The 24,398-nt window shown below is 41.1% G+C and overlaps 2 protein-coding genes across 2 annotated transcripts; both read left to right on the top strand.

Annotated features, from left to right (window-relative positions):
• On the top strand, positions 1–3,059 carry LOC146652055 (protein c-Fos-like). The gene is made up of 4 exons (XM_085382579.1): positions 1–231; positions 775–990; positions 1,582–1,689; positions 1,889–3,059. The coding sequence occupies exons 1-4, from the start codon at positions 103–105 to the stop codon at positions 2,609–2,611; spliced, it is 1,176 nt and encodes a 391-aa protein (XP_085238705.1). The 5' UTR covers positions 1–102; the 3' UTR covers positions 2,612–3,059.
• A 10,254-nt stretch (positions 3,060–13,313) lies between these two features.
• LOC146652054 (jun dimerization protein 2-like) lies at positions 13,314–22,621 on the top strand. Its single transcript, XM_085382320.1, has 4 exons — positions 13,314–13,439; positions 20,998–21,215; positions 21,531–21,635; positions 21,830–22,621. Exons 2-4 carry the CDS (start codon positions 21,021–21,023, stop codon positions 22,019–22,021), a joined length of 492 nt encoding a protein of 163 aa, XP_085238446.1. The 5' UTR covers positions 13,314–13,439; positions 20,998–21,020; the 3' UTR covers positions 22,022–22,621.
• The last annotated feature ends 1,777 nt before the right edge of the window (positions 22,622–24,398 follow it).

Below are 24,398 nucleotides of genomic sequence, written 5' to 3'. Positions count from 1 at the left end.
TAGGCGTCCGGGACATCCGTTTTCTGTCTAGCACAGACTGACTGTTCAGTCTCTTATGCGGTGATTTAATTTTATTTTGAATTTTTATTTTTTAATGAAACCATGCATCCAGACTCCAGCACTGAGTTCGACTTATCGTCCAGCTGTAGCACAGCATCGCCTGGCGGGGACACCCCTGGGTGCAGTCAGCATCCTCCTGATTCGCTTTCATCATCAGTGGACAGCACCAAGGTAGAGCCGGATCTCATCATTACACACACAAAAACCTGATCACAAAGCGTAATCTTGTGTTTGACGCATGCGGGTGATAGAACTGCATTCCTCAAATTCTTCACATTTTTATGAAGTCCTTTTCATGCACTGCATTTCCCCTAGCAGGATTACTATCCCGTGTTGGAAAAATGACTAGAAAAACATGCGTATCTCTGTAGAAAATCCCTAAAAAATACCCCAACAAACAAACAAGCAAAAACAGCGCAATGATATTATTATTTAAATAAAACTGTTTGTACTGCTGTCTGCTTCACAGTCTTCGTTGCAACCTTTTTTTTTTAATCTATCATAAAAACTGATGAGGATGCGAGGCTGGTTCTGAGGTGTTTACAGAGAGCAGATTTTTTTTTGTCTTCTTTGACATTCCTTGGACAAATGATTGATGTAACATTTAAACATTGCTAAAGGTCAGCCAATAACGTGGTCACCCATTCGTCAGATACGCTAAATTAGTATTTTACTGCATGCATATGCATGTCTGTCTGGTGTGGGTTTTTCCAGGATACTGAGACCAGTGCAGCAGCCTCCTTTGTTCCGACTGTGACTGCAATCTCAACATCGCCAGAACTAAAGTGGATTGTGCAGCCTACAGTCATCACATCTGCCTCTCCGTCGCCCTGCCGTGCAAAGCCCAAAACTCATGCAGCGACCCAGTCGTCTTCCCGGCGAGGTGCAAACAAGGCGAGAGCCAGCAACAGGAAAGGGCCGAAAGAACAGGTAAAGAGAAGAGAGGGGTGGGCGGTGATGCTGATGTGTCAATCAACCACCAGTCAATCAATCAGTCAGTACAGCGAGCAAAAGAGCACTCTGCCCCGATCCCCACACCATCCCCAACCACCTCGTTTCCACTCATTAAGCTTAATGTGAAAACTGAGATATCGCGATATTTTAGCGGGACGGGACGCAATTAACTGCTTTTTTTCTTTCCCTGTCGTGGGGAAATAAAGTGTTAGCGGATTGATCTGAATATTTTGCTGCGGGGAGTCAGTCATAAGCCGATTTGATCATGTTTAATTGGTGCAGAGCGGTTACTTTGGCGGGGGTAACGAGCTCAGCCTTGTTTATGTGCGGGATAGGAAATTGCATGCAATGCGCGTTCACGTGACTGGCTAGACCGTGCCAGTGGTGCAGCATTTTAACGCCTGAACTGAGAATCTTCACCGACCACATCAGCATTCACTGCATAGGAGATTTTCTCTCTCTCTCTCACTTTGGCACAAGAAACGGTGTTTAAGAGCCAACTGCCGACATGGCAAGACCTAGTGGGATGAGCGTTTAAATTAATGGGCTATTTCTGATTGATTTTAGCCTTCCAAAGAGGAGGAGGAAAGGAGGAGGATCAGGAGGGAGAGGAACAAAATTGCGGCAGCCAAGTGTCGTAACAGGCGGAGGGAGCTGATAGAGACCCTTCAAGCTGTAAGTAATGCTTTGTTAAATCATTATAGAGGATTCATTCTCACAGAATACTTTGCATACTTCCAAAGATGAATAATGTCTCAGTTCACAACAGCGAAGCAGAGCGGTAGAGCCACATAGGTTTTTTTTGTTTTGTTTAGGGGTTTTTTTGTGCTTTGCTCATGCTCTTTTCTTTTCTCTTTCTCCCTCTTTCCCTCAGGAAACTGATACTTTAGAAGAAGAAAAGTCCACCCTGGAGACAGAGATTGCCAACCTGCTAAAGGAGAAAGAGAGACTAGAACATGTCTTAGCTTCTCACCAACCGTCCTGCAAACTCTCCTCAGATGATGACGGCAATGGTGATGATGATGAGGGGGATGATAAGGAAGATGATGTTGACACAATGCTGCAGGATCCACCGGACTCCCCGCAGCTGCTTTCCATGTTAGAGAATGGAAAAACCCCAGAGAGCAGCACAGCTGGAGAAGCCCATATTGGTCAAGACATGAGCAGTGTCCCTTGCATCCCTGCTGCAGCCATCTTGGGAAACTCCAACATCCTTTTGTGTTCCAGCGCAGAAGAGGAGGCTCTGGAGGAACTGAAAGGAGATGACTTGGATGACTTGGTGCCCAGCATACAGATGGAAGTGACGCCCGAGACGGCCGCATCTGTCCCTGACATACTACAGAGTACTGACCTGAGTGGGCCCTTCTGCCTCTCAGACTGGGAAACCCTGTACAAGTCCGTGGCAAGCGACCTTGAGTCTCTGAGCACCCCAGTCATGTCTTCCAGTCCCACTTGTAGCAATTACCGCACAGTGTTTTCCTTCAATCACTCCGAGATTGATTCCCTGGCTGACGGTTCCGAGTGCCTCAAAGGCAGCCTCGGTGCATCCGAGTTAATGAAAGATAGTCTTAACTCGCCCACACTCCTGGCCTTGTGAATGCAAAGAAGTTATGCAACAATACTGTATTCTAACCAGCCAGCAAGCTCCAGTCGCTCTCAAATAACCTTTTGTAGTGTGAGTTTCGATGTCGTGCATATACCTGAAAATCAGAGATTGTGTAGACGCAGTGTTTTTCTGTGACTGTAAACACGGTTGAGTTCTTCCATGCTGTTGCTGCAGTTGTCTGAGATGAGACCTTGTGCTAGTAAAATGCATGCAAATACAAGTCATCTGTAATCCAAGAAGAGATGGTATTGTGTTGTTAAAAAAAAAAAGCTCTGCGTGTGGTCTGAAACGAGATCCTGCTGAGTAGCTTAATATATGTGTAACACTGTTTTTGACAAAGCTGTGATGTAACAAGTGAATTATAGAAGGATACTAATATGTAAGTGTAACATCTTGCTGTAAGGTGCCCCCCCTCCCCCCGCCTCCAGACCTGAACTGACATTTCCTTTTACATTTGTTTTCCATGAAAAACAAGATCATGCCATGTATTTTATTGAGATGTATTTTATGACATAGTTTATTTTTTTACTTATGAAAATATAGAGATGCAAAAAAATCAACAACAAACAAACAAAATCAGAAACAAAAGAAAACTAGAAACTAGATATTGATAAAATATGCTGGAAATAAAATACCACAACTGCAATTAATGCTGTGCTGCTGTTGTTATTGATTTAGGAGCATTTATATGAATAGATAGTCGGCACCACAGCCTTGCTTAGTTGGTGACTTTACATGAAGTTCCTCAGCAGATGAAGAAACCATGAGATGCCTTAGAAATGTGGTGGGAGGGGGACGAAGAACAGCTGAACACCTTCAATGCAAACTTCATCTGTAATAAAACTGCTTTAAACCCAGTTTAAATATGAATCTGACCTACCAAACACTCACTAAAACGTCAGAAGAAGAAAAATCCTAAATTTAAGGGTGGTATTAATGATGTTCTCGTCTCAGTATCAATCCATAAAGACGGCATTGCGCCTATTTCTGGCTTCGGGATTACATAAAGGAGACGCGTCGTGGACGGAGACGTGTTTGAATTGAGTGGGAAGCAGCGCAAACAGCAGGTTAATTATTTATTCACAGCCTTCTCTCTGCTCCACTATTGTCACGGTCAAGGGAATCCGAGCGCACACACGGCAGCGCAATGCGTGCTGTGCGTGACGTCAGCACGCGATTGCCGTTTCGTTTCAGTTCCTTTGACCATATTTGGGTAGTTGCAGTTGTTTTGTATCCATAGCAACGGGTGTTAAATTTCGGAGCTGGAGAAGAAACAATCCAGAGGAGAGCGCGAGCCTCATTAAAGACCAAGTTTCTCATCAATTAAGGAGCGGGTGGTCACGTGACTGACGATAAGCGGTGCAGTCGGTAATTTAGAGGTGCTGAGGCATTTCTCGGAACAGCAAACGAAGGGTTTAATGAGGGATAAACCTGCTGGGGTTTGTCCTTCAAGGAGAAGATAGTGTTTCAAGCTTGCAGTAAGCATGTTCATCCCAGAGGATTACTTTTTATCCTTTTTTACTCATAACACAAAGTCCTTTGCAACAAAGCACACGGCTTGCATGTCATGCCTTAACAGTGAACGGTGCAGTTCTTCTTTTCATCAGTAGGGGTGGCTACAGCGAGAGCAACAGCAGAGCAGAGAACTTGTCATGTAATGAGGGCTGCAGGGCTTTCACTTCCCCCTTTGAATACCTCAGTTGTTACGTTTGCACAAACAGACCTAACCAAATCGAGTTGTTCATCTTTAGAAGTTATCAGTGATACTTAGGAAAGCATGCGATCTGCCTGATATATAAAAATTATCCTTTATTTAAGTCCTCTTACTGTAATCAACATAGCTCAGTTTTAGTGTATCTGCTAGGGTATTTGTGGACTTGAAGGGACTCGGTTTACAGCATGCATATTTGGTTGACTGGTAAATCTAAGCAGGCCACAGGTGTGGATGTGAGAGTGCAGCACATCTCAAAAGTATTCGCGGTGCTTCACTTGTTTCACATTTTGTCATGTTGCAGCCTTATTTAAAATGGATCCAATTCATTTTTCACCTCAAAATTCTACTCTCGATATTCGCTTGAAATTCTCGCAAATTTATTAAAAATAAATGTACAGAAGTATTCACAGCCTTTGCCATAACACTTAAAATTGTGCTCAGGTGCCCCCTGTTTCCACCAATGATCTTTTAGATGTTTCTACACCGTGATTGGAGTCCACATGTGGTAAATTCAGTTGATTGGACATGCTTTGGAAAGGTACGTGCTTGTCTATATAAGGTCCTCCTACAGCTGAAAATGAATGTCAGAGCACAAATGAAGCCGTGAAGTCCAAGGAATTGTCTGTACACCTCCGAGACAAGATTATACCAAGGCACAGATCTGGGGAAGAGTACAGAAAAACTTCTGCAGCAATGAAGCAAAGGCTGTTAATATTTGTATACACGTTATATTTTTGTCTTCTGTTGTTAATAAATTAATAAATTATGGGGTGTAGTGTAGAATTTTGAGGTGAAAAAATAATTGCATCCACTTTGGAAAAAGGCCGTAACAGGACAAAATGTGGAACAAGTGAAGCACTGTCAATACATTCCAGTTGCACTGTATACGAGACTTAGACAAATGTAGACAAAGTCCACATATTGGCACTGTGAAACTGACTGACATGGCATTAAGGATGAGTTATTTTATTTTTAAGATATTTTCTGAATGTTTATTTGCAACAGTGATGCATTTAAGCACAAACACTGCAATAAACTGAGGTCATTTCTCAAGAAATAATGTACATTTCAAGCTTTGCCTTGAATATGGACATGCCTGATCTGCTGCTGATGAATTGTTTGTGGCTGGTTCCGCTTTTTTAATGGTGCATAAACCAGTCTAATTCATTTGGAAGTGCCAGCAACATTCACCTTTGCAGATATTAGACAAAACTTCAGTTCAGTGTTTCTGAGGGTCCTGTGTGCTTTTCTTCACCATTTATCTCACGACTAAACTTCTTGTTCTTCTTTTTATATATCAACTGTGTGCGTGTGATGTCCTGGCGCATGGCTATTTCAGAGCGCTGACGGATGGGCCCGTCAACAGCTCTGATGCTTCGTGACTCACCCACTCCGTCCACTCCACTTGTTCCATCAAACTATGTGTGTCCAGCAGCGTGATGCTTCTCACCTCCCGAAGCCTGTTTCACAGTTGTACCATATCAGAGAGCCAGAGTTGTTCACGACCAAACTTTGTGTGTGAAATGTGAGCGGTAGGAGTTTTTATTTTAAGAGTGGGATTGAGGCCAGGGATTGCTAAGTGAAAGAAGTGGTTTTTTGCTCTCTAACTTGAGCTAAGAAAAAGTAGCAACGTCATCAGAATGAGAAGTGGTGACGCTGCAAGCATTAAAATATGTTTGCAACAACAACAGTTTTTTTAAGCATCAAATGCAAGCACAGAAATGAGCCCTTTCATTGTTATATGTTGTTTATTGGATATTTATTACTGATGCATCATGTAGCATACTGTATGTTGTACAAGCAGCAATCTTGGGAGCTTGGACAGAAAGACTTCTTTAAGTTTCTTGAATACATTTTTACATTTGATGGGGTGAGACAGTAGTTTCACCCGAAACCTCTGCTGATAACGAACCACGCCTTTTTTACACTTTGGTTCATGTGATAAGGCACATGATTAATAGTGAGTCAAAGAGCAACTTAAAGGACTGTCCGTCTTTTGGTTTTAGAACCGATGAAGCCTCTTAAATAAGAGGTGAAACATCTTTAAGAAACTTGAAGAAGTGCAGTTGCTTTCTATCCAAGCTCCTTAGACTACCATGACCTGGATGAGCACTTAAACAGACATTAGCAGTAGTATTATAACACTTAATCTGATCAAAGGTGCCTATTTATCTGCAGCACATTCATAAACCCATAATATATTTTATAAACTGCTTGATTTTGTGTAAAATCTCAGTCTATACAGCAGCCACAATGATCACATTAGAGACATTTAAATGTAGCATAAAATCCAACCCCCTTAATTCATGCATCCAAATCATTGAATTCAGGGGTTTCAATCACTTCCATGGCCACATGTGTTTAAAATCAAGCACTCAGGCATGCAGACTGCTTCTACAAACATTTGTCTAAGAATGGGTCGGTCTTAGGAGGTCAGTGAATTCCAGTGTGGTGCCGTGATAGGATGCCACCTGTGCACCAAGTCTAATTGTGAAATTTCCTCACTACTGAATATTCCATAGTCAACTGTTAGTGTTATTATAACAAAGTGGAAGCAATTGGAAATGACGGCAAGTGGAAAGTTTGGTAGAGGGGGGGGATTATGTTGTGTTTTTATTCTTTTTAGAAGTTGCACTTGACCCTTAACTAAGGGGTCAACTCTTCAGCATACCAAGAAATTTTAGACAACTTCATGGTCCTAGCTTTATGAGTTTGGGAAAGTCTCCTTCCTGTTCCAATATGACTGTGCACCAGTGCACAAAGCAAGGTCCATAAAGACATAGATGATCAAGTCTGGTGTTGAAAAACTTGACTGGCATGCACATTCAGCCCAACTTTGGGATGAGCTAGAACAGAGATGTTAGCCAGGCCTTCCTGTCCAACATCAGTGTCTGACCTCACAAATGCACTTCCCATAAGAATAGTCAAAAATTCCCATAAACACTCCTAAACCTTGTGGTAAGCCTTCCCAGAAGAGTTGAAGCTGTTATAGCTGCAAAGGGTGGGTTGACATCATATTAAAGCCTTTTAATTAAGAATGGGATGTTCCTCAAGTTCATATGCGTGCTTCTCCCGTTGGAGAAGAGGTGGGCGTGTTCAGGCAGATTCAGTCTCCTCTTGCATCACCTGTAAATGCGAGAAAAGCTTAATCCTTAAGCTCAAGTTCAATAACCTTACCGTCAAACACGTAATCTTAAACTGTCCCTATATCTAGGTGGCAAGCATAAACAAAAAACTCCCACCTGAGTGTACAGCTAAATATATTATTCACACCTCTGCCTTACTCTGACTTGTTTGAGTGTTTCCTGTGTAAAAGTGCCTGCAGGCATGTGGTTTGTTTTTAATATACTGCATTTGGGATTTGATAATAATCAAATGTTTGCATGTTAACAGCTTTATAAAGACTTAATCCAACATCTGTGCACATTTTTCAGCTCAGCTGCAGGCTGGTTAGCTGCTACTTTCCACTTATATTGCTTAGACAAAGTCTCCACTTTCAAATCTTTTCTTTTAAAGATTTGAACAGATTTGTGGAAGCCTTGTTTTTTTTTTATGTGGCCATGTGGTATTTATATATGTTTCTGTGTGTCTGTGTTTATAGTTGAACTTAAATGAATTGAGCGAAACACGAAGAAGCTCGAAGGCCTTCAGGTTGGACTTATTTCCAGCGATATCAGCCCCCTGTAGTATGTCTCACATCGCTTGCCTCGGTTCCAGATTTCCATCTTTCTGTCATTCATCACGTTGCTCAACGTTTCCAGCTCTGTTATCTCACATACCTTCTTACCAATCTGTTTCCTGCTTGCCGTCATATTCCCGAGGAAGTGCTATATTTGCAGGGATAAATCAATGTCATGTGCTTTTTGGGAAAGGTTAGGTCACCTGATATGGGTAACGCTGCCAACAATGGTGCTGGTACGTGCGTGAACTCACCGTCTCCTTCCAACTGCAAGATGGCACTTTCAGTATTACATCAGAAAGATCTTGTGCTGATTCAGGAGTTTATGTTGAAATGGCTGACCTGTTCTTTTCTTGAGTACCAAACGAATAAGTTGCCACACATACAAAAATTTGGATTGTTACAGGAAGGGAAAAATGTGCTTCTTGTAGGATTTGATGCAGCATGATATGGGAGGAAGAGTAGTGTTATGATAGATGAGTCTGTTGTGAAAGAGAGATGAAGTGTGTAGTTGGCTTGATTTCTGTGAATGGAGTCTGCTAAAGCACCACATGTAAGCATTTCTGTGTGTTACACCTGCTGCTGCATTGTAAATGCTTCAGCTAGTGTACTCCTAAATGTTGGCATGTCGCCACAAGAGTCAAAGTATGAACAATGTGACGCTCGCTGAATAAACTGTGACAAAACAAGAATTTCCATTTGCTCCGGTGCTGTCAGAAAATGGGAAATGTCATTCTGTAGTAACACAGTATTTCCAAAGGCTGGCAAAACTCAGGACATCTGTGATAAAGTTTTAAATAACCTGAGCTGTCGTGTGAGTCTTCGCACAATTAATAGACACGTTATGATTTAGTCTACAACTGTCTGAGATTCTTGGGAAAGAAGAAGAAAGGAAGGAAGGAAATCAAATGGAGTAGTGTTAAAAATAACATTTAGTGTCTGCAGCGTGGAGGTTAATGAGTCAGATTTTGTGTCTGGAGGTGTCTGGTTCACTGGGTATTTCCCAAAGATGTGCTGTTGGATAATATTACAGCAAAACATTTAACCTACGGAATTTATTCAGGCCAAGGGTTTGGAAAAGATAAAGAAGTGTGACTGAACTTATTTATCAATTTTAGAATGTGATGAAGACTTGGAAATGTACCAAATGATTAGAAAGACAGAAAAAATAAATAAAAATGTTTACTTGCTTTTGGCAAAAAATATTTGGTTTTGCTTTACCTTGACTTCTGACACCCACGTATTATGAACTCTGCACGAGTTTGGCAGAGCAGCAAAACCACAAACTCCACTCACTCTCCATTAATCAGGGTGGCAGCTGCTCAAAAGTGCACCCGAGCTCGTGCTTTAATGCAAAGCAGGATTGCAGCAGACAAATAATAAAGCTCTTTATAGGCAGGCGTTGAGGTACGATTGCAAAGGTTTAAACAGGAAAGTAGCTTTAGAAACTTTGTGGTTTACACATCCTGAGACAGACCTGGATTTTCTTTACCAGCACCCTTTTTGGTCATTCCTGTGCACTGTTACACACTCACTAAAGATCTTTTTCCTTTAACTAACGTGCTCTACACACTTGCCTGTATACCACGCTGTGTTATTTTCTTAGTTTCATTATCAAGGCTCATTGTTTTCGTGAGTAACGGCTCTGTCTTCGAATGTCAAATGTGCACCATGTGTGTTCATGTAGTGAGTGACATTTCTGGCTGCCTCCCTGCAGGCACAAAGGAACCCGGCTGAAAGCCTACACCTGCAAAGGGAGTGCTACCTCTGTTTTAACCACAGACGTCCAGGACCCTCGTGTTTTATAATAATCCGTCTGGTCATGGACTCAGTTCTGCTTTATTAACTCCACATGTCTCCCCTAAAAATTTGTCATCTGTGTTAAGAGCGACTCTGACGCACAGTCGGCCCCGACCTGCCGTCAGATGTGAGGCATAAATCACAGCAGAGAACCAAATTAGAATCTAAAAAAAGGAACAGAGCGGGGCATTTTGGTGAGCCTCCAATAACTCAGCCGCTTTTTATAGGTCGAACAGTTGAGCTGGCATCGTGCAAAACCAAAACTGAGCCTAAGCTGATGTTGAAGATAAAAACATGACACGCAATAAGAGACAATGAGGACGGCTTGGTGTGTTAAGATAAGGTGCTTTTAAAGCAGTTTGAAGATTTACCAGAAAACAATAGCAGTGTTTGGGGGTGACAGCGCTGTTTACATCCATTTTCAAATTGTGGCACAACTTCTCAGCTGTATCTGCAATATATAAAAGGAGATGCATAACTCAACACTGCTATAAAGTGAAAGAGGGCAAAAAGCAACTCCTTGTAGTGGCAACAGTTTGTTTGTAGCCTTTTAAAACGATAACTGCACGTCCCTATAAGTAGAAATGTCCAGTTACATGTAGTTTCTGTTGCCCACAGTAGAGGGAAGCATTAGGATGAGGCTTTCAGAACTTTCTGGAACCACCTTTAGAAATATTTCAGCACAATTTTGTTCACGATTGTTCACAGGAATGAATAAAGAAAACAAAAATGGTCTTTCAGGGTAGCTATTGTGCAAATACCCTGCAGGACCGACTGTATTATTTGTGCAACAAACTTCCTTAACCACATTTTTTTTTACCTTCGTGTTGAACTTTTCTAAGAAAAGGTATGCTGCAGCTGCAGCTGTACCTTTGAGAGCCAAAAGGGTAAAGGGTGAAAAACAAGGTGAAAGAAGTGCAGTGAAACTGTGGTGCCAACTCTCCAAAAAACACCTTCAGATGTAGTTTTGTTTATGACACAACAAGGAAACTAAAGTAGAAACTTGACAACTGAAAAGCAAGTCGTCAGATTAAATTGAAAACAACAGGAATTACCTTAAATATCCCCTGAATTATACTGCTGTACTATAGTTTTTCCCTTAAAAAACATAAATCCCCTAAAAATATGTATGTGTCCTCTGTAAGTAGTGTACTTTATTGAATAGGTAGATCATACGCAATACAGGCTTCAAGTTTCCACATGACAGAGCCTAAAGAAGCCTATTTACAAACTAAAAGTGAAGTCAGAGATTCTGCTCATTAACATGCACGTTAAAATCAGATATGAGGTTGGCACAAACTTTCCACTTTCATTCTCCACAGCAAACATGAGATCTTAGTTTTCAGTGGAAGAGTTCAAAAACATTTAATCTCCAGATGTTCAATTGAGACTTTTTTTTGTTTGGTTCTTTGTTTGTAGGCTGCAGAACTCCAATGTCAGCATTCCCTTTGTGAGGCTATGCTCAGACTAGGTTTTTCCAGGGATTTGCATAAAAATATTTTTAAATCTATGCTCAGTCAATTCTTAACACTTCTGCAAAAACACTGCAGGCTTATGTGATCTACTCAGCAGTAATATCACTTTAATAAAGATATTAGTACATGCAAGCAGTGTATATGCGCCACGTAGGAATGCCCAGGTTAAATAAGTGCTCCCACAAGATTAGAAAGATTACTTTAATTACTACGTTTAAGTTTTTTCCTTCCTCTTTCTTGTGAATACTAGTTAATGCTCATATTTTTTGTAGTCATTTTTATTTTCATTCATCAAGTGCAATCATATAATCTAAGAGATACGAAACAGGAAGGAAAGGCTGAGGTATGTCAAATTACACAAGACTGAGAATCAGTGGCAATACGTCTTATGGACTGATAAATCCAAATTTGACGTCTTTGGATCAAATCATTGTTGACGTGTGTTGAAGAGGTCAGGAGAGAGGTGCAACAGTGAGCGTCTACAGCCATCTATAAATCACAGGGCAGGTCTGTCAGTCAAAAGTTCAGACTGTGCTGAATAAAATATGAATATTGTGTTTCACTCTTGTTAGAATTGCACAAACTCAATTTCAGTTTTTGCCTTTTAAAGTGCATTTCCATTTATATTTGTGTGTTTCAATAAAACAGTGCACATATGTGCTGTTTTCCCAGAAAAATATAAAGAAATGGGAGCTCCTTCAAGATTTTTGCACAGTAGTTTATATCTTATTTATATTCAAATGAAAAACAACAGAAGGAAAGGGGAATGTTAGAGGCCTTAATGGTCACAAATCAATACATTTTCATATGCACTAAACTGGTAAGTCATAATTAAACCATGCATGAATTGCTTTCATATCTTTGGGCCTCTAAAAATGTCTTAAATCAGGGATGTCAAACTGATTTTACATTGTGGGCCACATACTTTGATCTTAAGTGGGCCAGACTAGTGAAACTCACGTTCTGTCAGAGTAAACACAAATTGAATCTAAAGATCTTAGAATGGAAGAAGCTTCTCGGATGAGAGGTGAAACCTCTTCAAGAAACTTGAAGAAGGCCAATCAAGTTTCTTAGATTACCATGACCTGGATGACTGAGAACCTTCACAGACATGCAAATGGAATCCTTAAGATATCCTAATATGAGAAAAACAAGTGTGATTTTAACAGCAGGTTACAGTTTTCTACCTGAAAAAGAAATGCTCCTGCAGTACATCTGTCAGCACAACTATATGGACTTAAAATATAAGAAATAAATGAAAGATAGAAGGTTCTGTAATTTGACCAGACTGCCCTGTAATTATATAAAAATGTGTTGTTGTTTTTTTGTTAATTTCCAAAAAAAAGCAGATGGTGCTATAAAAATCTAACTTTACCTTTTAATTGTATTATTCTATTATTATATCTAGTAATTATATTGCTTAATTACTCAGGCCAGTCTGAATGGCCATGGGTGGGGTCGTTATTAATGGGAAAAGCTGTAAAACGTACTAAAATAAAGTTAAAAGTCCGAAGTTTGTGATCTCTTTCACGTTGTTCAAAGCCATCCAGTAGGCGGGACTGAAGTCTTTGCACAGGCAGTCTCTGCCCCCCTGGGCCTTATGTTTGACAACCCCTGTCTTAATTTAACAATGACTATGAAAATCTTTTTGTGTGTGACTTGTTAGCGCTGCACGTACTGATATAGTTGATAAAAACTGTCACATTGCAACATAACCTTTTTATTAAAGGCTATAAATAACTTACTACTTAGACTGGTAGTCTATATTTTTGTTGTTGGCAGTGCCAAACACCCGCAGCTAAGATGAGTGCGGTGTGTTTACAGTCACAATTTTATTTATTGACTCGTTTATTGCCGTGGCAGACGTGTATTTACCCGGGAGTGCGTATCTCTTTCTCTCCGTGTGTCCCCCGGGCTGAAACTTTCCTCTCCGCAGTCTGTGTATGTTTTCTTGTTGCTATGGGCGGGGCCTCAGTCGTCCTCCTATTTTCATCCATGCTTACGTCTGACGCAGCAGTTCCGCATTCCTGAGCGAGTTCAGTACTTAAACGGGCTGATGCAACGACCTCACTTAGTCCCAAAACCCCGCATCCGACTCCTGACTCCCACACGGTCCTCCTAATACTGCGGATTTTTTTGGACCTACAACAGGTAAGTGTGTTAGCGAAGCGTCGAGATATGTGCTGCCGTTGCCTCCTAGTCTTTGTTTCTGTGTTCGTATTTAGCTAAAATGCCAGGCTTCGTGTTTTTGCATTTTTCTCACACTTTTTTTACTACGTTGTAGACATTTACCACAGTGCATTTTTTCCTCGGTATGTATTACAAATTCCCGTGATCATTTATGTACGTATTCCTATATTAAAACCTACTGTCACTCAGCTGCTCGAGAAAGTCCTAGTTTCCTTACAGTTTTAAAGTTTTCCGTGCTCCTACCGCAGAAGTCAATTTGTTGCGTCCGCAACCATTAAGCCCGTTGTTGTTACAACTGTTGTAGCAACTGTCGCTTTATAGCTCGTTATTTACAGCCTCGTTAGCTAAATTATAGCCCGCTTGTGTCAGGGTGTATTTTCATCTCGGGATTCTTCCTTTCTGTGTTGCTAAACTCAAGCGTCGGTTAGCTTTCTGAAGACAGTTATGCAACGGCTTACACTCATTGAGAGTTTCAAAGTTAACCGCTAGCTACGCTAGCCTGTTACAGCGAGCTACATGGCTCTGCAAGGCTGTACCCTTTCACTTTCAGCAAACATGTGTCTGAAAAGTTTTTGTACAGTCATTCTGTGCATTGGCGTTAATATCGGACTCTTAGTCCAGTCCAGCTTCTCCATGCAAAAATTTTGCAGGGAGCTGTAAGATAAGACGTGCAGGTCAGGTCTGCAGAATTAACACCCATTATTTATTTTATTCCTGTTTGGTTTGTCAGCCCCAAAGTTATTACATTATAATAACATAAAACAGAAACAAAACGGGGGAAACGAGAGAAAAGGTGTTGTTTTTTTTTTTTTTTGTCGGATCCTTAAAAACTGTCTTTAACATGACATTTTAACAACAAAATAAGGGGTCCATTGGAGATTGTAAAACTTTCCAAACAAAGTTGCATCAATTTAAGACAAATCTAGATGCGATTTATCAGAGATGCTCTCTTGAGAAGAAAATATCTTGGTGCTGTTAGCTCACCGTGAAATATAAGTAATGCAAATGAAGTGTGAGATTTCTTTGGGAGCATGGGAGTACAGCCAAGAATGTGTGTTCCTATTGGCTTACATTTGTAGTCTTTGCTTTGGCCCCCAAATGCTTGAGTATAGTTTTCTGGGAGCTGAGAGGAAACTCTGTTTGTGTGTAGGGGGGTGGGGGTTGTGTGTGTGTGTGTGCACGCGCGTGGTGCTTAGATGTATATTTGCATATCAGATAAACATACTCCAACCCTTGACTTTTTTTTTTTTTTTACTACAGCGACTGTTTGTTTTCCTCTTGCTGATGGTGTGAGCTACTGAAAAACACGCCCTTATCAACTTCTTCTAAAAAGATTTACTGTATATGTAACTGTATCCAGGCCAGCTTATCTGCCCTTGTTGACCTCAAGGTTAGAGGCCAATCGTGGAATTGGAAAAATGATTGGTAGGGGATGGTTGTCACTTGCAAGTTCATAGGTTCAGCTTTTTCCTATATGGAGGTGCATACCGTTCAGCGGGTGCAGCGTACAGCTATATGCCACGCAGGGGAAACTATTCGTGTGTGCTCTTTATATACTGTATGCTTCCTTTGTGTCTGTGTCTGTGTTTGTGTGGGTCTAAGTGAATGAGCATGTTGCAGAGGGTTTAAATGCCCCAGTGCCTGCCTGGGCACATCCGTAGGATGGTTTCTGCATAAATGGAACGCTGCAGTGGATTAATGGGGAAGGGCTGGCGAGCCGACAGGCAGCGCGGGGCCGACGGGGCTGTGAGGCTGGACGTGGGCGCACAGTTTATTTTAAGTAAAAATGCCTTCCAGTGTGTCTCTGGAGAGCTAGAATTGCCAAGCTGCACCTCAGTACACTCAATAGACAGCAGACGCATTGCAGGCGAGCGAGCCAACTATGCAACAGCCAGGCTCAGTGGTGCTAATACTAAAATGCTGGGGGAGCAGCCATTCACTGCTATGGGTATCACATTATCAGTATCACATTGTAGTCCCCCATAAGCCTTTCCACATGGTTTGTAAAAACCTTTTTGCCAAGGAGACTAGATGCAAACTGTGGAAGCAAACAGCCACATGTCCAAAGGTGTTACTGAGAGAAACACTGGTGTTTCTTATAAAAGGACCCTTTAGAAAAAAAAAAAGATTAATGGAACCCTTTGTGTTAAATGTGGAGCTAAACATAAACCTTTTAGCTTCTAGTCTTTGAGAGGAATAAAAGCACTGAACGGCTTGTTTGATCACTCCAGTGCCTGCACTGTACAAGTGTATGCTTGACATGAGGCGGATGAGGAAACACTAGAAGACAAAGTATGAAACCTCATTAAAGTGACAACCACAAGTTACATAAGAACTGAGATTGTTTCAACAGGCAGCATTAAATCTAATTTTCTGGACTTGGTTGGCCAATATCATGTTGTCAGAGATTGCACAGGACTTGTCTTGGATTTGTCATAGATGTGAAATCCATACGTTTAAAAAGGCTTTTGCCAGCATTTTGCATTTTGACTCCTTTAATCCGTGTCTGAGCCAAGCCTAAGCTTTGTGCCATGCACAGTCTAATCTTGACTTACAGCATGGAGGAAAAATAGTAACGTTATAATAACTCGACCAGGACCACCCAGATGCAGAATATAGATGTGCGACTGTTTGAATGGCACGAAGCAGACCAAGCAGGAACACAGCCAAAGATCACATACTAATGTTTGAATGATGGCAGCCACAGCCTGCATGCTTTGTGCATATCTGCAGGTGTTTAGTGTTTGGATTTGCCTGGAAAAAATGTCGTTCTCAGGTCAAAGTCTGCAATAAAATGCAGCAGTTAAATGGGCTTCTCTTGTGTAATTTCAACAAAAGATAAGCTCTGCATGTGCTGCACTCCATCCCACTCACTCCAAACTGTAAAGGAAAAGTATTGCTATTACTAGCTGTGGACTGAATTGCTTTGGGAGTATTAAGTCAATTCCATAAGAGGAATTTCTGGTAAAGTTAATTTTGTCTCGGCAGCTATTTAACCCACAAGAATACACCCCCCCCCCCCCCCCCCCCCAAAAAAAAAAAAGAAAAAAAAATCACTTCCACTCATCTTCCATCAGACCAGCACCTATTAATCCCATGTCTGCGTCTTGTCCTGTCCCTCCAATGAAAATATAATGAGGGCTTGGAGGAATGTTGACACTGTATATTTGGACTGTCCTGTTCTTGAGGAAAGCTGGTGCCAAATTCCCTGGTTTCCTCAGAGGATTGCGAAAGGCTGTAACTCAACACACAGCCTGACTGAGTGCAGACGGTAATGATGATCTCCTAGACCTTGGCCGGAGATTGAGAGTGTTCCTTGGCCACAGCCTCTATGCTCATTGCTCATTTTCAGGGCTCATGTTGAGTTTGGAGCTGTAGAAGCACTTTTGCAAGGTGTGCACTGGTGTGTGTGGCCCGTGCAACGACTTAATAATCCAAAATTAGACTCTAATAGTGTGCTGACAAATGGTGGCAAAATGGCATCAAGGGAAGCATGCATGTCTTTCCCGTAATGCAAGCAGTTTTGACTTCTGTTTTCAGTTGCCATAGTGGTTGCAGTATTATGTACAGGTAATGAGTAGCCTATGAAAACCCCTGTATCCTTGCTCTGACCATCTCAGGCAGTCTTTAAAAAGAATGAGGATAACGGGGCCTCCAGTCATGCTGCTGGTCTATAAGAGCCTGAATTCTTTGGTACTTCTAATTGCTTTCAGGAAATGGACACATTTGGCCTAGCAAAAGACGTGAGCACGCACACACCTTCAGCTAACTCGCATGCAGTTAGATTGGCTCTGGGCTAATGCCAGAACCTATATTTCATAGCTAATACGTGATGTTTCCGTTCACCGCCCTTGGCTTCAGCTCACGTCCCCTCAGTGAGCTAGCGGTGCCCACACTGCTGCTGGTGTTGTGTAGGTGTCTTTGTCCGAGGCTGCAGTGGACCTAAAAGCTGTGGCACTGGCTTTTCTGCTCGACTGCAAAAGCACAGTAAGGCCGTTGCATCATCAAACGCTGACCACTAATCTTTGGCTGCAGGCTGCTGCTGACAGAAGAAAAGGAGAAAAGTACCCTCTTTTTTGAAAAATGTAAAATTCACTTTGACTCATGCTTTTATGTATAATTACACCCCGCAAGACATGCATCAGCAAACTTTCCCTGTGTTGTACAGATGAAGCTTCTGTGAGGTTTCATGTCTTAAGGCTTGAATGGGTGTTGAATTTGCAAACGGGGATTTTTTTTAGACACTTGTGTGGCAGACGGAACAGATTAAACACAACAAACTTTCTACTCAACTCAACTTAAAAGTCATGTTTAACTCAGAACCGAGACACATTGAGTGCCTGTTATGTGTTAGAGTTTACAGTGGAGCTTAATTGTGTGGAATGGTGTATAACTCAACTTTCACGTCTCCTACTGATAGTCATCTTCTTTTATGCATCATTTCACCTTTGTCCTAGAGGCTGCTGGCAAAAACTGTCTCTGCACACTTTTGATTTGTGTGATCTCATGTTGTGCAGTCAAATGTGAGATTTATTTAAGCTTATATAATCAGCGCCTGTGTATGTCTATATAAGAGCTGACTTCAACTGCATGTTTCAACACGCCGTACTGAGGAATGGGGGATTTTCCTTGTAACGTATCTAACAGTGCAGAGTTAGGTTACACTAGGGTGTGTTGAGCCAGTCCAATCGACATAAAATAAGATTATACTTGAATTAACATATTTTCTTCAATGTCAGCTTCCCTTGAAAAATTGTTTGTCCAGGTTGGAGCCTAATTTGAGTCTGTAAACCAATCCTCACTGTCTGGCCAACTTTGATATTAGACTCTATTTTGGCTCTAAGAGCAGTTTGCTCAGTAATTCCTAAAAGAAGCTTTAGTTCTTGTGGCTTTCCTCTCAATCCGGAATTTAGTTTGGATCCCGTCTTTTGAATTCCATTAAAGTTATTGATCAGCAACTAGCTGTGCAGCGCTACTATTGTCTGTATTTCCTTGTTCTTACACACTCTTTCTTTAGAACGAGTTGGCTTTGGCACCCTCCACTCCACTACAACACTCCTGTGAGTTTCAGAGAGGAGGAATTTTGTCTGAGGGTTTTTTTTTCTTAAACCAGGGCTGTCTTGTTCCTTTCCTCTCCAGCAAAAACAACAGGCTGCTGCCAAGTGCAGTGTAAATGGGAGTATACATAGGGCGAGAGAGAGGGGGCAGTTGGGATTTAAGTAATAAAATGCCTCATGAGGGACTGGCTCCACACATCAACTTGTCCTTGGGTTTAATACATAATGCAGACTTCTGAAAAATCAAAAGAATTAGCAAGATTAGCTTATTTTTACTGTGCGTGCACTGCATCTTTAGTTTAAATGTGATCTGAAGTTTTAGCTTAACAAATTTATGGTTATAGGGCTGTTTTAGACCTGACCTCTGCACTACACTTGATGCAGATGGTTAAATGAATGAATTCTAGTGCAAATTAGACAGACAAAATAATTTGATTTATTTAGTTCATATATATCTCAGAGGTTCATATTGATTGCTGGATTCGGTCTCCGCCATGCACGACAGTAAACTCTAGTGAGCCTGTAAAAACACTTTGGGACCAGCCCATGCATAGGGTGGAGTACGTTAGAATAGAGTTACATAACCCTGCTTTTTTCATTACCTCTTCCATGGCCTTTGTAATACAGAAAGTCTTTCAGCCCAGCGAAAAAGGGGTAGCAATGAAAGAAAAACTTTAACTACTTTAACTTTAAATACAGTCAGCCTGTCAGCTAGTTACCCACCAGCAAAGTTAGCTGTTTTTGTAGCACTTCACAATACACGTCTTTGTTGGTTTGGTGTGAGAGGTGCTTTGTTCAGTTGGTGCCTAACCTGTGGAGGTTCGGCTACGGCTAAATGCCGAAGAAGCAAATGTGAATTAAACTGTTAACGCCAAAGTTGCATTGATACCATCTGATACCATTTGCAAGTTTGGCTGTTGAGCCTATGTTTTGTCAGTGTACCCAAAGAAGTTGAAGTATCAGGTGTGCAGGAATTTAGTCAAATAGATTAGATCTACTTGTAATTCCCTCTGAAAAGGTGAAATAGTCTGCCAGTGTTTTGCTTACAATTGCCATTTTTTGGGTGCCTTTATTTTCTGCTCGAATGCGGAACAGTAAGAGTAAAGTCAGTGGGTCTCAGTTTGCCTCTCCTCAGAGATCGCAGGAATGGACAGAGTAGAGTCGGTTCATGTTACACTGTTCTCATCTGGAGCATTTGTTTTTTATTTGGCCATCAGAAGTTTTCCAACTCTCTGCCTTACAGTAATTAGAGAGACGTCTTAATTCTCCAGCCACTTCCTTTATGCCTGCGTGAATGCTGCTTTTTCTCCTCTGTCCTTCATTCCTGCCTGATTACATTAAAAAGTACTGTGGTCAAACCCTCCAAAATACCCCAAATTGTTGGAAGAGGGGTGGTGATGGAATGCATGAGTGTTACCCAGCTCTGTTTTGGCACAAATGCTTTTCATAACTTTTAAAACCTTTTCATGAGGAAACAAAACAAAAAAAAATGAACAGAGATCAAAACTTCTTTGTAAATTATCTGACGGTAAAAGACGATAGTTAAGATAAGATGGATCTGTGTTTTAGATCAAAAAGCTTCAAAAGCTTTTTGAAAAGTTTTATTCGTTGCTTCCTTTTGCATGTGAAGCTACAGCAATGAGTATGTCGCTGCTTACACTGTCTGTGTGTGTGTGTGTGTGTGTGAGTGAGTGTGTGTGTGTGTGTGTGTGAGTGTGTTTGGGTTTTTGTGTTTTCTTTTCTTCACCCGCTGCCTACTGAAAAGATAACACAGCTGTCAACACAATCATTTTGAAATCATTCTTAGAAACAGCAGCCAGTATTTACAAAGATATTTGATGACGAAGACAAAAAATGGTGAAAAACGAGTGTGTGTCAAAGGCAAGCTGTATAACATCATAATAAGACAAAAGATGCTGTCAGATGGCTGCAGTATAATAAGTATAAATGTTTATGTTATCATAACGGAGTCAGAAAAGGGGGGGGGAATCCAAAGAAAAATGCATGCACCCATGACATGGTTTTTGGTATGAATAAAACCGTAGCTATCAGTACAGATGCAGGGATAGATCAGATATAAGGTAGTGGGCTGGAAGACTTTAAAAAATTAAGTTAGTATTTATAATCAATATTTCTTTTCCTTTGTGAAAGTGAGCAGAAATTGATAACAAAGCATTATGATTAAATAGAAAAAATATTAGTATTGGCACCATGAAGTCTTAAAAAAATTTGTTTTAATTAATTTCATTATTTCTTCTTTTAGAAATAAAGATTTACAGACTCAAGTATTTAAAATAGGTGTGTGCACTATGCTTCTCTCTGTGGTGGAGAAAAAAAAGCTGAATTTTCACTGTCAGCGAGTTGTTTTTAGGCTTGACTCTCATCCTAATCATCCCCCTCTTCCTCTTTTCTCTTTTCCTTCCTCTCTTTACCCCCTCGCCTCTTCCCCTCCCCTCCCACAGCGGCGGTGGTGGCCGGGTTGGACATGATGCCGGGACAGATACCTGACCCTTCGCTGGCGGCGGGCTCCCTTCCCAGTCTGGGCCCACTGGCGGGCATCTCGGCCACCACGCTCACCGATCAACTCAAGCTGGCTGACTTCCGCCAGCTGGGCACCATGCTGTCTCCGCTGCACTTCCTGGGCAGGCTGGGGAAACGGCCGTTGGCCATCAAGACAGAGGTGAGGAGGAAGAGAAAAGAGGAAACAGAGTGTGTGAAACGTGAATGTCATGGGAGTATTAGCCAATCAAGTCAGGCTTTATCGTTTTATCATTAAGAGTCATTTTTGTCTGTCACCCAAGTATGGTCACAAAAACAGAAGACATGGTAGCAGCCAAAGTGTCAAACTCATGGCTTCAAATCAGTAAGCCAAGGGGTAACCTCAGGGTGGCTGTGTCCACTTTTTTGTACAACCTGTGATTGAAATGGAAAAATAAGAACAGTAAAATGTAAAAACCTCTTCTGTTTTAATATTAATGATACTTTGTATTTGCAGATGGATGAAGATGAAGAAAGGAGGAAACGAAGACGAGAGAAAAACAAAGTTGCTGCAGCACGATGCCGAAACAAAAAGAAGGAACGGACTGACTTCCTTCAAAGGGTGAGTTCATGATTCAGCACTGCACGCTGAAGAGCAGAACAAAATCATTTTTCATGATCTCAAACCACTTATTCATGTTTGTGGTTAGATTAGTTTTTGTCCTCAAATTTCAATATCAACTCATTAAGCGTAAGATTGTCCTCTGTGAGGTGTTTTTTTCCAGTAGTATGTACTAATTGAATGCCTTTGTCCAGGAATCGGAACGTCTGGAAATGGTGAACTCGGAGCTGAAAGCCCAGATCGAGGAGCTCCGTCTGGAGAGGCAGCAGCTAATGGTGATGCTCAATCTCCACCGGCCGACATGCATCGTGAGGACCGACAGCGTCAAAACACCTGAGAGCGAGGCCAACCCACTGCTGGAGCAGCTGTCCTCTGAAACCAAGTGAAAAAAGAGAAACCAGGGAAGTTCCTGAAGCCCAAACTAGCACCACCGTGGCTGCCGTTTATATGTTAACATAACTGGCAATACATTTCTAAAGAAGCACTTGAGCTCCAAGCTGGAGACTTTTGGAGACTTTGTCCAAAGATCTGAGGTTGTGGGGCTTCCTCAGTACTGCTACACGAGCTGGCTCTGTCCATTGGAAGACTGGAAATACCCAGGTTCATCTCCACATTAAGTGTTGTTGTTGATACCCGCTGTGCCTCGTTGTTACTTCAACCATCTCTACAAAAAAGGGACCAATGGAAACAGTAGAGTATGACTGGAAACAGCGCTGAGGAAACACACTAATATCACTATGGTGCTCTGTTACAAAAGCCCTGCGTAGATTGTGTGGCATTGTTTCAGTGCCGTGTTCTGCAGTTTTCCTAATGTATGCTAGCTGAAATATACAGGTGTAGAGTTATTAGGATAAAATACTCATTACAGATACACCAAATGGAGTAGAGGTTTTTTTTTTTTTTTTTCAATGTTTATTTCTATACCCTGCCTCGACGATGGCAGTTACCGGTTGATCCGATTTGTGGTGACGCTGGCGTCATGAAAAGCACATATACACAAAATGTTTACACCCTTATTTTTTGGACTTGTTGTCTGTCCATTATTGTACTTGTTTTATACTGCTTTCTATACATAAACATATATGAAATGCTTGTGAATCACTTGATGTGATTTGTCTTTCAGTCTTTGCAGTCTGTCATGTTGCGCTGTCAAACAGCTGTGAAAAGGAGTAGAGGCTCCTCAGCTGAGCAGTATTTCAGTGTCTGTTCTGCATCTCTCTTTATGTATAAACTGATATCCTGAATAGATTAAATTTTATTTTCTAACTACAAGAAAGACCTTTTATGTTTTCCTTCCATTACGTTACACCTGTAAAAATGCAATATTGCAATATACTGAAGTTGAATTTGCACCAGCCGGTCATGACACTAGAATTACAGAATACCAAATGTTGTGCAATCACGTTTTCTTCAGCGCTATTCTTCAGTATATTGCCAAAGTCAGGGCTTTACTTTTGTTTGCGCAACTCTGAAAAGGTCACTCATGCTTTTATTTCTTCGAGCCTTGATTAACATAGATCCCTTTGTTCACTGCTCACCGCGAGAAATGACAGACGGCACAGAACTAACCCGACAGCAGACGCCCCAGTACCTGCTGACGATCACTGGCTGCCTCTTCATTGTAGAATTTATCCTAGTACTTTATTACTGTTTACAAGTCTGGTGTTTATTGGAACATGTATTTTATTAGTATATTTATTAGAACGGACTCTCTTTTTTTTTTTTTTTGTGAATATGATACCTCACAAACACTTGGAAGACATTTCTTTAAATTTAGCACAAATATGCAGTTGAGCTCAAGGATGAGCTAATTAGATTTTCATGGTCAGAGAGGAAAGGACACTGTGACATATTGCCTTGAGAAAATGTTGACTTCAACTAAAGAATGAACTGACTAGCAAAGAAGTGAAATCATGAATGGGCTTCTCTAGCTTCTCTAGCTCTTGCTGGGACACATAATCTCTCACTTAGATTTCTGAGATGCCAAAAAGCAGATTTAGTTACAGCTTTAATGTGGTCAATGAAACTAATCCTTATCCACGGTTACACAGAGATTTATCGCATGAGTTCTTTAGCGCACAAGAGTCCACAGTCAAATATCAGTCACTCTAACCTCATGACGATAACATTTTACACAGGATAAAAAGGATACACAGGATACCCACATGCGTGTCTACTATAAACAAAATCAAATCAAAGCTCTGTGAGAACATTAGAGTCAAATACGTGGTGATCCTTTCCTACAGCCTTTGCACTTAAGTGTTAACAATTAGTAATAAGAAGCAAAAACACGTCTAAAAAAGGGTGCGGGAGATTATTGCAATAAAAGAACAACTCATATTTGTGGTTATATTTTACCCCATTTGGTAGAATTGGTAGTCTGACTGTATAAAGGAGTGCTTTATACAGTCATTGGTCTCTCCCACGTTACAACCATATCCGGTCTCATCTCGATAGGGATTACGGTGAACAGCGCCATCTAGTGCTTATCTATATAAACGAATCAAAGTCTTCACTATTACCATACTTTAAACCATTATTAATTGATATAGGGTACTTTTCTTTCTTTCTTTCTTTTTTTAAAGATGGAAATGGCCGTTTCCAGTGTGCTTCATTTGTTTTTATCGATAATTTTCCGGCCGCCCTCGGATCTTTCATAACTTTCCTTCTCCTGATCAGCCGTTGGATCATCTTCTTAACACTAGAAAACGACAAATTTTTTCCCAGGTAGGCGGATTATTCCTCTGCTATGAACAATAATAA

This window comes from Rhamphochromis longiceps, linkage group LG15 (genome assembly GCF_057381845.1).
Source record: "Rhamphochromis longiceps isolate RC_006_pf linkage group LG15, R_longiceps_female_GT1.1, whole genome shotgun sequence".
In the NCBI taxonomy this organism is placed as follows: Eukaryota; Metazoa; Chordata; class Actinopteri; order Cichliformes; family Cichlidae; genus Rhamphochromis; species Rhamphochromis longiceps.
Note: the sequence above shows the minus strand (reverse complement) of the source record. Positions and strands in the feature narration are given on the sequence as shown.